The sequence below is a fragment of the Belonocnema kinseyi genome, chromosome 4 (genome assembly GCF_010883055.1).
Source record: "Belonocnema kinseyi isolate 2016_QV_RU_SX_M_011 chromosome 4, B_treatae_v1, whole genome shotgun sequence".
Taxonomy (NCBI): domain Eukaryota; kingdom Metazoa; phylum Arthropoda; class Insecta; order Hymenoptera; family Cynipidae; genus Belonocnema; species Belonocnema kinseyi.
The window spans coordinates 11,947,842-11,959,840 of NC_046660.1; the positions used below are offsets into that span (position 1 = coordinate 11,947,842).

An 11,999-nucleotide genomic window follows, 5' to 3' on the forward strand; every position below is an offset into this window, starting at 1 on the left:
CACATGAAATATTAATTTGTATGGAAATTGTTAAGTTTTTACCCAGAATGATAAATTTTTAATTAAGAACATTAGTTTTCTAGTTACATTATTAAAATTTTATTTTTTGGTTGCAAGCGAACTATTCGAGTTTTAGTTCAAAATTTATTGATTCAGTTATAATTCAACTAATTGGTTGAAAATTAGTCTTTTTTGGTAGAAAATTATTCTACCTGTCTTATGACATATAAATATATATAATATTTGTATTCATTCATTTGGTTAAAATTAATTTTTTTGTAAAAAAATGTAATGATTTATTGAAATTATATTTTTGTAATTGAAAATATAACTATTTTATTTTGGGTTGGAAATTGAACTTTTTTGTGAAAAGTTAATATTTCTGATTGAAAATAAATCTGTTTTAATTAAAAATTAAACCATTTTTTAAAATGATTGTTTTCAGCTCCGATTTGAACTATTATATTGACAACTAGATTCATTAATGTTAATTCAGTTGTTTAGTTGAAAATAATTTTTTTTATAAAATATAAATATTTTGTTGAAAATTCGTTTTTTTGAATTAATTTTTGAACTGTAATTGTCACTATTTTCTTTTTAGTTTAAAATTCGACTTTTTTGGCACAAACTTAATCTGGAGTAAATTTTCAATCAAAGTAATGAATTTCTGATTATAGAGATGAATTTTCCACGAAAAAGATCGTATTTTAAGATAAATACATTAATTTTTACCTAAAAAGTGAATAGTTAAATTGATGGTAAAAAAATTAATTTTCAACCAAAAAAAGAAAATTTTCAACATACTGCTTAGAATTTCAAATAAAAGAATCAATGTTTAACTATAAAGATGAATTTTTAACTAAAAAATCAAATTTTCAATAAAAAACTTTATTTTCCAACCAAACTGTTCAAATTTTAAATAAAAAGATAAATTTTCAAACAGAAATGGTATAATTAATTTTCTACCTAAATATTAGAATATTTAAAAAAATGAAGTTTCTACGAAAAAACGAATTTTCTGCAAAATAGTAGATTAATTTTCTACCAAAATTAATAAATTTTCGTAAGATAAGCTCGGACCCCTCCCCCGAAAAATCTAACGAAATATTTAATAAATTTAGGGAAATTGAATGTCTCGTAGTAAAAAAATATGAAAATGCAACTATTTAAATTTTGTTTAAAAATTCGACTTTTCTAGTAGAAAATTAATCTTTTTCATTGAAAATTTAACTGCTTTGGTAGAAAATTTAACTGGTTCCTTAAAAATTCATTTAATTTTAGTTCAAAATTGAATTATAATGTTGAAAATTAGTTTGTCTAGTACAAAATTAATGTTTTAAACTGAAATGATGACTTTTCCATTTCTGCTTGAAAATTTATCTTTTTATTTGAAAACATAAAAGTTTCGTCGGAACTTAAAGATTTTTGTTTCAAACTCAACTTTTTAGATGAAAATTAATCGTTAGGGTTTAAATTCATTCCTTTAGTTGAACATTCAACTAGTTTGTTAAAAATTCGTTTTTTTTGTTGAAAATTAATTTTTTAACTAAAAATTTAACTCTTCCATTTTTAGTTACAAATGTATGTATTTTGTAGTAAATTCATCTTTTTGTTAGAAAATTAGTTCTCGTTGGTTGATACTTCATCTGTTTGGTTAATAGTTTAACTATTTTGTTTTAAAGTCAGTTTTTTTTGTTTTAGATTATTACTAATTTGTTGAAAAATATAGTTTAATTTGTTGATAACTAATTTTTTTATTTGAAAATTTAACTATTAACGAGATCTTTAAGGTAGAAATAGGACGAATTGAAAAAAGATTAATGGGTTAATTCTAATGAAATCATTTTGCCCGATTTTTCCTTACGTGTAGTTAAAAATTCATTTACTTTCTAGAAAATGTAAAACTTTTATTTCATGAGATCAAATTGCTGCTGAACTTTCCTCTAAGTTTTAATATCTTCCATAAAAAACAGTATGATGACCCCCCCCCCCCCCCCCCCCCCCCCCCCCCCCCCCCCCCCACTCCCCCATCATAATTCGTAAATTCTGAATGATCCTTTAGTGATCATAACATCCCCAACACTTGGGTACAATTGAAATTCAATTTTAAAATGCTTATCCTAAATTTGCAATTCTGGGCTTTGTTTTTTTTGCTGTTTACTCTCGCGGAAATTTAAATTTAGAGTTTGCCACTTTTGCCGCCAGGTGCGTTCAAGTAGTTAAACTTTTTCAATCCAATCAACGAGCACAATTCAATTTTGAATTAATTTATACAATAATTTGCAAGTTGGTGTACTATTGTTTAAAATCTAATTAGAATTTTTACGAAGTTTAGTGTAAAGCCATTAAATCAATAAGAGTAATTGGTAAACTTTAGTGTGAGTAATATTGTTTAGAATTAATTTGATCTATACTCGTGAACATGGAAAAATATAGGAAGCTCTAGAAGAATATTGGGAGGAAAGTGTAAAAAAGTAAAAAAAATATTGGAAATAAGAAATAAGCGCAGGAAAGGCGAAAAGTTCGAAAACCGATGATTATTGTCATATTGTACTATCGTATCGTATCGGCGAGGTGAGATGAGGAAAGAAGAGGAGAGGAGAGTATATCTATCACCTTGTTCCCTATACTTGTAGCAGCTAGCAAATACCCGCTTCTTTGATCCTCATGTTTCTTTGATCTCGTGACACCCCCGGACGTCCTCCCATCTCGGCCGACACGGCACTACACTACACAAGTAACTCACAAAGTGCTGCATACTGCCTTACCCCTTACCTTACGTCGTCTAACAAAACAATTTCAAAGCCTGCATTGGCATTGTGTCTCTGTGTATATTTACCTCAAATAAAAAGCAAAGTCTATTGCCTTATTCCTCCCTTGCTTGCTTTCTGCGGCTTCATCGTCATTCTTTCCTTTTCCGTTTTCTTCCCGCAAGCTGCCCGCGCGAGCCGCGACAATAACTTATTGCGAAAGAATCCTTATTCAAGCAGGAGCTAGACAATTAGGTTTCCTGACAACAGTGTACAATATTTCATGACAACTTGATTTAGTTAAAATCTAAAATAAATTTGTAATTGAAAAATGTTCACTATTCCTAATGAGGTTTATGAGTATTTGGTAGCTTTTCCCTGACGTTCTTGTTCCGCGTGGTCGCTTCTCTTATTGTCTGTCGCTCGAGACCTTGCGACCGCGGGTGTAACCCTTTCCGTTTTCTTCCCACGAGCCGCGAAAATAACTTATTGCGTAAGGCCGAAAGAATCCTTATTCATGCAGGAGCTAGACAATGAGCTATCCTACCAACAGCATATAATATTGCATGGCAACATTAGCAATATTGCATCAATGTTGCTTACAGAATTCAGAGGGTTTATACTGTCCTGGGGTTATTCATTTTAATTTAGTTAAAGTCTAAAATAAATTTGTAATTGAAAAATGTTCACTATTCCTAATGAGGTTTATGAGTATTTGGTAGCTTTTCCCTGACGTTCTTGTTCCGCGTGGTCGCTTCTCTTATTGTCTGTCGCTCAAGACCTTGCGACCGCGGATGTGACGTGGCAGTGTTGTTGAGGTAGCTCGCTCGGCATACTGCCTTATCCCTCACCTTCCGTATACTAACACAATAATGGCAAAGCCTACATTAGTCTCCTTTACTTGCTTTTTGCGGGTTCATCGCAATACTTTCCTTTACCGCCTTTTTCCCGTGAGCTGCCCACGCGATTCGCGGAAATAATTTATTACGAAAGAATCCTTATTATTAAAGAAGCTAGAAAATAAGGTACCCTGTCAAAAGCACGCAATATTGCAATATCACTTTTATTATTGCCTGTCGCTCCAGACCTTGCGCCCGCGGGTGTGCCGCAACAATATCGTTGATGTGGTGGCTGGTTGGGTTTGGCTGCGCGTTATTCAACTTTTTCTTCACTGTTTCGTTCCGACTTTCGTGAAGGGCACTTTTCACCTCTTTCTGAGACAATGTTCGATGCGCTACATATTCTCAAATTGTTAATATGATTGAAGATAATTACCTAATCATTATTGTAAAAAGGGTGGATTTACAATTCTAGCAAATCATGTTTGGGAAGGGAGTAGGATCTGCAGAAAAATATACAGATCCTTAGATTATGGGACCTTGGAAAAGGCAGTGTTTGCAAATAAAATAATTACTAATTGCAAAACGAATAACGAAATCCAGCGAACAAAACATACTTTTCTTAATTAACAAAAAATTGTTATCGTACACGTATTTAATTTTATGTAATGATAGTTTACAATGAAGTTATTATTAATATTTGGATGTTGATGACAAAATTCGCTTATTTGAAAAATTATTCCAAATTTTTCGATACACATTTTCGATTGGATTTGCATGCTTTATAAAAGGTAAAAATTCTGCATATATAGCAGGTAAAAATGCTGCATTTGAGAATACATTATTTGTGTTACGCGGGAAAATTCGGATGAAAAAGTAATTTCGAGTTTGTATTACAAAATTTTAACTTGAATTTCTTTAAAATTTAATAAAGGGACTTGCTATAAATTACATATTTACTTAGCAAACGTTAATAGGTAACTTATAACTAAGCCTACTTAATAAATTGCAATCGAATGTTAATCAGAATTTCAGGTTTCAAACTCAGAACTTTTCCACCTCAAATTTTATTTTTAAATCTTACTGATCTTGACGCATCTTTTCTCATTTCAGACTAAACTATTTAGGATTTAAATAAAACTTTAAAGCTAAAATAATTTTTCGGACGAAAAAGTATCACGAATTAATTATTAATGATGGTACTTTTTTAAGAGAAAATATTGTTGATTATGAGAACAATTTTAAGCATATAAAATTATTTATTTAACCAAATTTCCAAAACCGTTTCCAAAAAATCAACTTTTATTGAAATATTTTTTTGAATTTAAATGTTTATTTATTTAATTAAATATTCTTTCATTTGCAACAATTAAATTTGAACTAATAAAAATTCAATTCATTTTTCAATAGCTGCATTTTTAACAGTAGAAAATTCAAATTTCAGCATTTCTGAATTCACTATTTTTTCAATTGAATAAAACTGAGAATTTAATTTTTAACTGTTGCAAATTAAAGAAAATGATAATTGAATTTTAAACAGTTTAAAATTCTATTTTTGAAAATTGAGTTGGAAATGAAAGGAAATTGCATTATCACCTGTTGAAAACGAAAGAAAATTGATAATTGATTTCTGAACAGCTAAATTGATGTTTAATTCCATACTGTTGAATTCAACATGAGAATTTAATTAATAAACATATTTTCAAAACCATAAAACAAAATTTTTTTTAAAAGCAAATTAATCTTCCACCAATGGACTCAGAATATGGAATTCATGAAATTAGAAAAAATCCCACTTATTGTATAATCATTCCACTATTTTTTTATAGATAGTTAATCTTCATAGTGAAAATTTATCTTTTTGGTAAAAAATTCATGTTCCTTTTATCAAAAGTTAATATTCCAACCTAAAATTAGACTTTTCCATTCCTGGTTGAAAATTTATCTTTTTCTTAAATTCAATTATTTTGTTGAAATTTATTATTTGTATGTTTGTTAAAGATTTATAATTTCACTTGAATGTTCATCTCTTTATTTATTCAATTATCTGGTTGGAAATAAATTTCTTTGATAAAAAATTCATACTTTCGGGTTGGAAGTACAACTTTTTTCTAGGAAATTGAAAGTTAAACTGCTTTGTTAAAAATTTCTTTTTTGTTGGCTGAAGATTCATCTCTAGTTGAAAATTTAAATATTTTATTGACAATTCGTTTGTTTATTGTTGTTGAAAATTTATCTATTAAGTTAAAAATATGTTTTTTTTTTTAGTTAAAAAGTAATCTTTTCAACTTAGAACTTAATTATTCTATTTTTTATTGAGAACTTATCTTTTTTTCTAATTCAATTAATTTGTGATAAATTTATTTTCTTGATGAAGATTCATCATTTTAGTTCAAAATTACTCTTTTTTGACAGACTGCTAATCACCTTTGTTAAAAATAAACTTATTTTATTTTTGGTTTGAAAGTTGTCTTTTAACAAATACAAATGCAGGAAGCAATTTTTATTTCTATACCAATGAAACTTTTGACACATCAGAATAATAACCTTACATTTTGTAAAATTTTTTAGTGATTTCTGGATCAAAAATTTTGAAGAATCTCGATTTTGAAAAGATTTTGAACTTTGGTCCAAAAATTCCATTTCGGACCAATTTCCTTGCCACTTGCATGCAACTGATGAAAATTCGTATTTGAATCGGTCAGCTTGTAAATTAAATAAAATTTACCAACAAGTTTAAAAGGATCACTATACAAAATTGACTAAACTCCATTTTTGCTTTTTAGACAATTCTGTGAGAAAGGTAACTATTTCATGTTAGGTTAAAAATTAATATTTTTTAGTTGGAAATTCATTTATGTTGTTAAAAATGCATGTTTTTGTTTTTAAAATTAACTATTTGGTTGAAACTTAATCTACTTTGTTTAAAATTAAACTATTTTTTTATAAATTAATTTGGTTCATTGACAAGTCAACTATTTTGTTGAAAACTCGTCGCTTTGGTTGAGGATTATACTATTTTGTGGAAAATTCGCTTCTTTTGGTTAAATTCCACTTTTTTCCATTTAAAATTAAAATATATTTTCCTAAAATAACAACTGTTGCCTTTTTCTTTGATGATTCATCTCTTTTGGTCAAAAATTATTCTGTTCTGTAAAAAATCCAACAATTTATTGAAAACGTCATTTTTTTGTCTAAGATTCTTCATTTTAGTTGGAAATTCATCTCTTAGCTCGAAAATTAAACTATTTAGTTGAAAATTATTTTTTTTATTTATTTATTAAAATACCATTTTAACTGAAAATTTGACTATCCCATGTTTAATAAAAAATTAATAGTTTTTAGTTGAAAACTCAACTATTTTATTTAAAATTCTTGTAAATTTGATTGAAAAGTCGCATTTCTCGGTAAAAAAATTAATCTTCTTAGTTAAAAAATCATGTTTTGGATTTATAATTCAACTATTTGGTTTAAAATGAATCTATTTCGTTAAAAATTAAACAATTTTGTTCAAAAGTATCCTGTTTGATTCAAAAGTCAACTGATTTGTTGAAAATTCGTATATTTTTTTTTTCGTTGATAATTTGTCTTTTGCGGTAAAAATTATTCTACTTTGTAGAAAAGTCATCAATTTGTATAATAAATCGTCTTTTTTTGCAAGAAAATTCTTTATATAATTAAAAATGTGTCTCTTTGGTTTTAAATTGAACTATTTAGTTGAAAATTCAAATGTAAGATTCAAATTTTATATTTTTGGTTCAAAGTTCACTAAATTTTCTAAAATTTGTCTTTTTTGTTAAAAAATCTTAATGAATTGTTTCCCCCTCGCCCGAAACGATTTAGAAACTCACAGGAACAATAACTTATGTTTTTATCATAGTTTTTTTATTGAATATTAGATTTAGTATTAACGGGATAGTTGCATGAATTTGGAATAATATAGTTTTTAAATATTGCATAACACTATAAAAATCGCAGAACGATTCAAAAAAATTGAAAATTGGTTTTCTGAAAAAAAATATTTTTTAAAAGTATGGACTATTTAGACCACAAACAATAATACCAATGGCATAATTTTAAACTTTATTTTTTTAGTAACTTCAAAAAAAAATGTCTTTTTTTACAAGTGTATTTGGATATTATTGTTTAATTTTCAAAAACTAAATAATTACATAATAAAATCGATATTTTTTGTGACAAGATTCTATTATGTAATTGAGCATATTTTAAAAAAATAATATCCAAATCAGATACAAATCAAAGATATTTCCAAATACACTTATAGTAAAAACAAATTTTTGTCTTAAAATTATTAAAGGAACAAAGTTTCGTCCCATGCAATTGGTATTATTGCTTAACCCTCAGCGTACAGTCATCTTGCCAGCTGACGTCACTACTTAGAATACCTATAATTGGCTATGATTGGCTAGCCAATCAGTAATACCCCATTTTCCCGCGCCAAATTAAAGACCTATAATTTTTAAAGATAAAATAAAAGTATTTAAAATTATTAGAGAAAACTTTGCTTAAGTACTTACATCCAGTTTTTAGTGATCTTTTAATTTCACAAGGAAAAAATAATATTTAAAAATATGCAACTACCCCATTCTAAGATTTAAAACTGTTCTGATTAATTTGAGAAAAATATTTAATTTTCAGGCCAGGATATTTGTATTGATAGAATGTATTGATTGATTTGTATTGATAGAAATTTCTTTTTATTTTATAATTAAAAAAAAGGTTTCAACTAACTTTGAAGAGAATACTCGTTTTTCAAAAGCTTACTTGCACTAATAGTAACTTGGATAAACTTGAACGATACCAGAATTACAAAGACCGAAAGTTTTGGACTTTGTCCAGGAAAGTTAAATCCTTAGAATTAAAGGAAAATGGTCCCCTGTAATCAAGCTCCTACCCACATGAAAATTGCTTTAGAGGGAAGAATTCCTCGTCCTAATGTTGGAAAAATGCCAACCGAGAATGTAAGAATTACATCAATGAATATTAAATACAAGGCCTTAAAATGTTGCTGAGCCCGAAAAATGCTGTGGTCGAAATCAAAAAGTCTACAGTAAAAAATTAACTTGATTTTCAAATGAAATTTCCAGTTTTCTAAGCTAAGATTTTTAAAGTATAAAAAAAGGACTCCATTGTTTATTTAAATTATATTTTTCTTAATTCTATGAATGATCAAAATTCCAAATTATCTCTTGCAGACTTCATAGGCTTTCCCCTATTCCTTTTTTCTCGTTTTTAAACTTAAATGCGAACTAAGTGAATTTAACCAAATAATTAATCTAATTATTTTTGGTTGCAACGTCTGCTAATCGTTTTAGGATGACAATTCATTCTTTTGATAGAAGATATATCAGTTTACTTGAAATTTAATCTCTTTGGTTGAAAATTAAACAATTTCGTTTAAAATCCGGTTTTTTATGAATTTTTTTACTGAAAATTCAACTATTGTTGAAAATTCATTCATTTTACATAAAGATTAATCTGCTTGGTCAAAAATTAATCTGTTTTTGTCGAGGATTCAATTAATTGGTTTTAAATTAATATTTTTGAAAGAATTTAACTGTTTTTCATTCAAATTAATTTTTTTTTAATATCCATTAGTACATTTTTTGTTGAAAATTTGTATTTTTGGTTGAAATTGAACTATTTTGCTAAATATTTTTCGATATTGAAAATTAATTTTGCCAACTGAAAATTGAAATATTTTTTATTTAAAACTCGTCTTTTTTGAATGTAAATTCAACTCTGTTAGTAGAAAAGTCAACTTTCTAGATGAAAGTTCGTCTTTGTTTATTAAAAATTCAACATTTTGGTAGAAAGTTTAACCATTTAGTTAAAAATTCATGTTTTCAATTAATTATGTAACAATTCTATTCTTTTGTTGAAAATTCATGTTTTTCCTTTTATAATTGGTCTCTTTTTGCAGAATTAAATTTGATTTTTTTTTCTTAAAAATACAATTTGTTTGGTTGAAAATTCGTCTATTTTGCAAGAAAACGAATGTTTTTTGTAAAAAATTAGACATTTTTGGTCGAGGATTCAATTATTCTGTTTGGAAATTCGTCTTGTTGGAAGAATATAACTGTTTTTGATGCAAAATTAACACTGTTTTTGTTTAAAATCTACAATACTACATTTTTGTAAAAAAAACATCTTATTGGTTTAAATTTAAACTTTTTTGTTAACAATTGCTTGCTTCTTTGCTTGAAATTATTACATTTTTTGAAATAAAAAAATGAACGATTTTATTTTCTGTGGAAACTTTAATTATTTTATTGAAAATTAAACAATTTTGTTTAATTTTTCTTTGGTTCAAAATTCGACTTTGTTGAAAAATTGAATTTTTGTAATAATTGACTGAAAAATCTTTCTTGGTTGAAAATTCCATTATTTTATAGAATATTCATCTTTTTTTTTATTTTGAAAATTACCTCTTTCGTTTTGGTTAAAATTAAATCTGTTCTGGTTGATGATTCAAAATTTTGTTGAAATTGAATTTTTTTTTAAATTCGTATTTTCATCTTAAAAATTCCACTGTTTTGTTAAACATTTACCGTTAAATTTTGACTTAAAAATTCAACAATTTGGTAAAAAAATTCAACTACTTGGTTGAAAAATAAATTTTTGGCTGAAAATTCAACTGGTTCGCAAAAAATCCAATAAATTGACATGTTTTTTGTTGTTAAAAATCCGTATTTTTGGGTTAAAAATTCAACTCTTATGTAGAAAACTCGTTTTTTGGCTTGAAAAATTGAAAATATGGTTACAATTTTCTTTCCTTCATGACTGAAAAATGTTTCTTGCTTGAAAGTTTAATTCTTTTTTTGAAAATTCGTCTTTCTGGTTTGAAAATTAATATCTTTTCGTAAGAATTTCATCTTTTTTTGGTCAAAAATGAAACTGTTTGGTTGAAAATGTATCTGTTTTGGTTGAGGAATGAACTACATTATTCTAAATTCTTTTTTTAGTTCAATTCAATTACTTAATTAAAACTGGAAGTAGTTTATAAAAAAATTCGTTGAAGAAAATTGTTGTTACTGAAAATTTAACCATTTTCGTTGGGGAATTTGTCTCATTTAGTTGATAATTCACGTTTTTAATTGAAAATTCGTCTCTTTGTTAGAAAATAAATCGCCTGGGTTTAAATTCATATATTTCTCTAAATATTCAATATTTTTACTGTAGCTTAAAATATGTTTTTAAAAATATTTCTCCATTTGAATCTGAAAAAATGTTTACCACAGGAAAAGATAAGAAAACTTGGTTTGCAGTAAACTAGAAAATTAAAGAATCTGTTTTCATAAAAAACGGAAAATGTCGCTCGAGCATGAATGTCTTGCTGAAAAATCAATTAATCGTTCTTTGATGAATAAACCGTGAGTAAATATATCAAATTCTGCAACTTTTCGTATTATTTTTATATAAATTTTTTTTCAATTCAACATTTGTCGAAAAACAATTTTCCTGTTTTATCTAGATTCAAAGGACAAGTATTTAGTTTAGCCTCCAATCATCTTTATCCTCCTCCTGATCGAAAAAAATTGACGAATCGCGAGGTAAGGGATGCTGTCGATAAGAGCGATCTCTGGTTTTATATACCCCCATGGCAACTTCCGAGGGTAGAATTTACGTGCCTGAAATGTCGTCAAATTTCCATCAGAAATACACCCATGACGGAAATTATTTTTATGGCAAAAAAAAATTTGGCATTCAATGGAATTTTGGGGGATTTAAAAATCTCCATCCCACATTTTGGGAAAGCGAAAATTAAATCCGTCGTGATAATGAAAAATGCTAGAAAAACGGACAAAAAAAGCAGAAATATTGATAAAAAAAAAGAAAGAGAAAAAAATGATAAATTGCATTTCGAAAAATTCCATTTCGAATTGTCGCGATAGTCAACTAAAAACAATTACAATCTCGTATTTAACATTTTCTCCTTGGAGACGAAACAACAAAATTTATACAAAGTTTGTGAAAAATAAGAAAATAAAAAAACCTATAAAAAATGAAACCCTAAATTATTTAAAGTGTGGTGTGTAATTTTTGAAACAGATTCCAAAATGAGCTACTCGGAGAAAAATGTAGAATCCACTGAAATTTTTTTGAATAAGGGAAGCAAATGTGATTGTCCAGGTGGAAATTGTGGACAAGGATGCACCAGTGGATCTAAAAAATGTAACTGCGATGACGAAAGTGAAGCCATCCTGAAATTTGATTATAAAGTGGAAAAAATATCGCCATTTATGAAGGATCCTCCGAAGATATTGAACACGGAAACAGTACTTTTTAATTTTAATTTGCTTTCCGAATCTATGACTAACTAAAGTTTAAAAAAATCTAGGAATTGTGTATTCAAATTTGATTTAATCATCAATAAATACAAAAGCAA

General features: G+C 27.1%; 1 protein-coding gene across 2 annotated transcripts; it reads left to right on the forward strand.

The window, feature by feature from the left end:
• The first annotated feature begins 6,151 nt into the window (after positions 1–6,151).
• LOC117171553 lies at positions 6,152–11,999 on the forward strand. 2 transcript variants are annotated; one of them, XR_004466903.1, is made up of 4 exons: positions 6,152–6,392; positions 8,330–8,571; positions 10,852–10,983; positions 11,085–11,999. XR_004466903.1 is itself a non-coding variant. In XM_033358980.1 (3 exons), the coding sequence occupies exons 2-3, from the start codon at positions 10,922–10,924 to the stop codon at positions 11,503–11,505; spliced, it is 483 nt and encodes a 160-aa protein (XP_033214871.1). In that variant the 5' UTR covers positions 6,152–6,392; positions 10,852–10,921; the 3' UTR covers positions 11,506–11,999. The 2 variants fall into 2 exon arrangements, 1 of the variants encoding a protein (XP_033214871.1); XM_033358980.1 differs by lacking the exon at positions 8,330–8,571.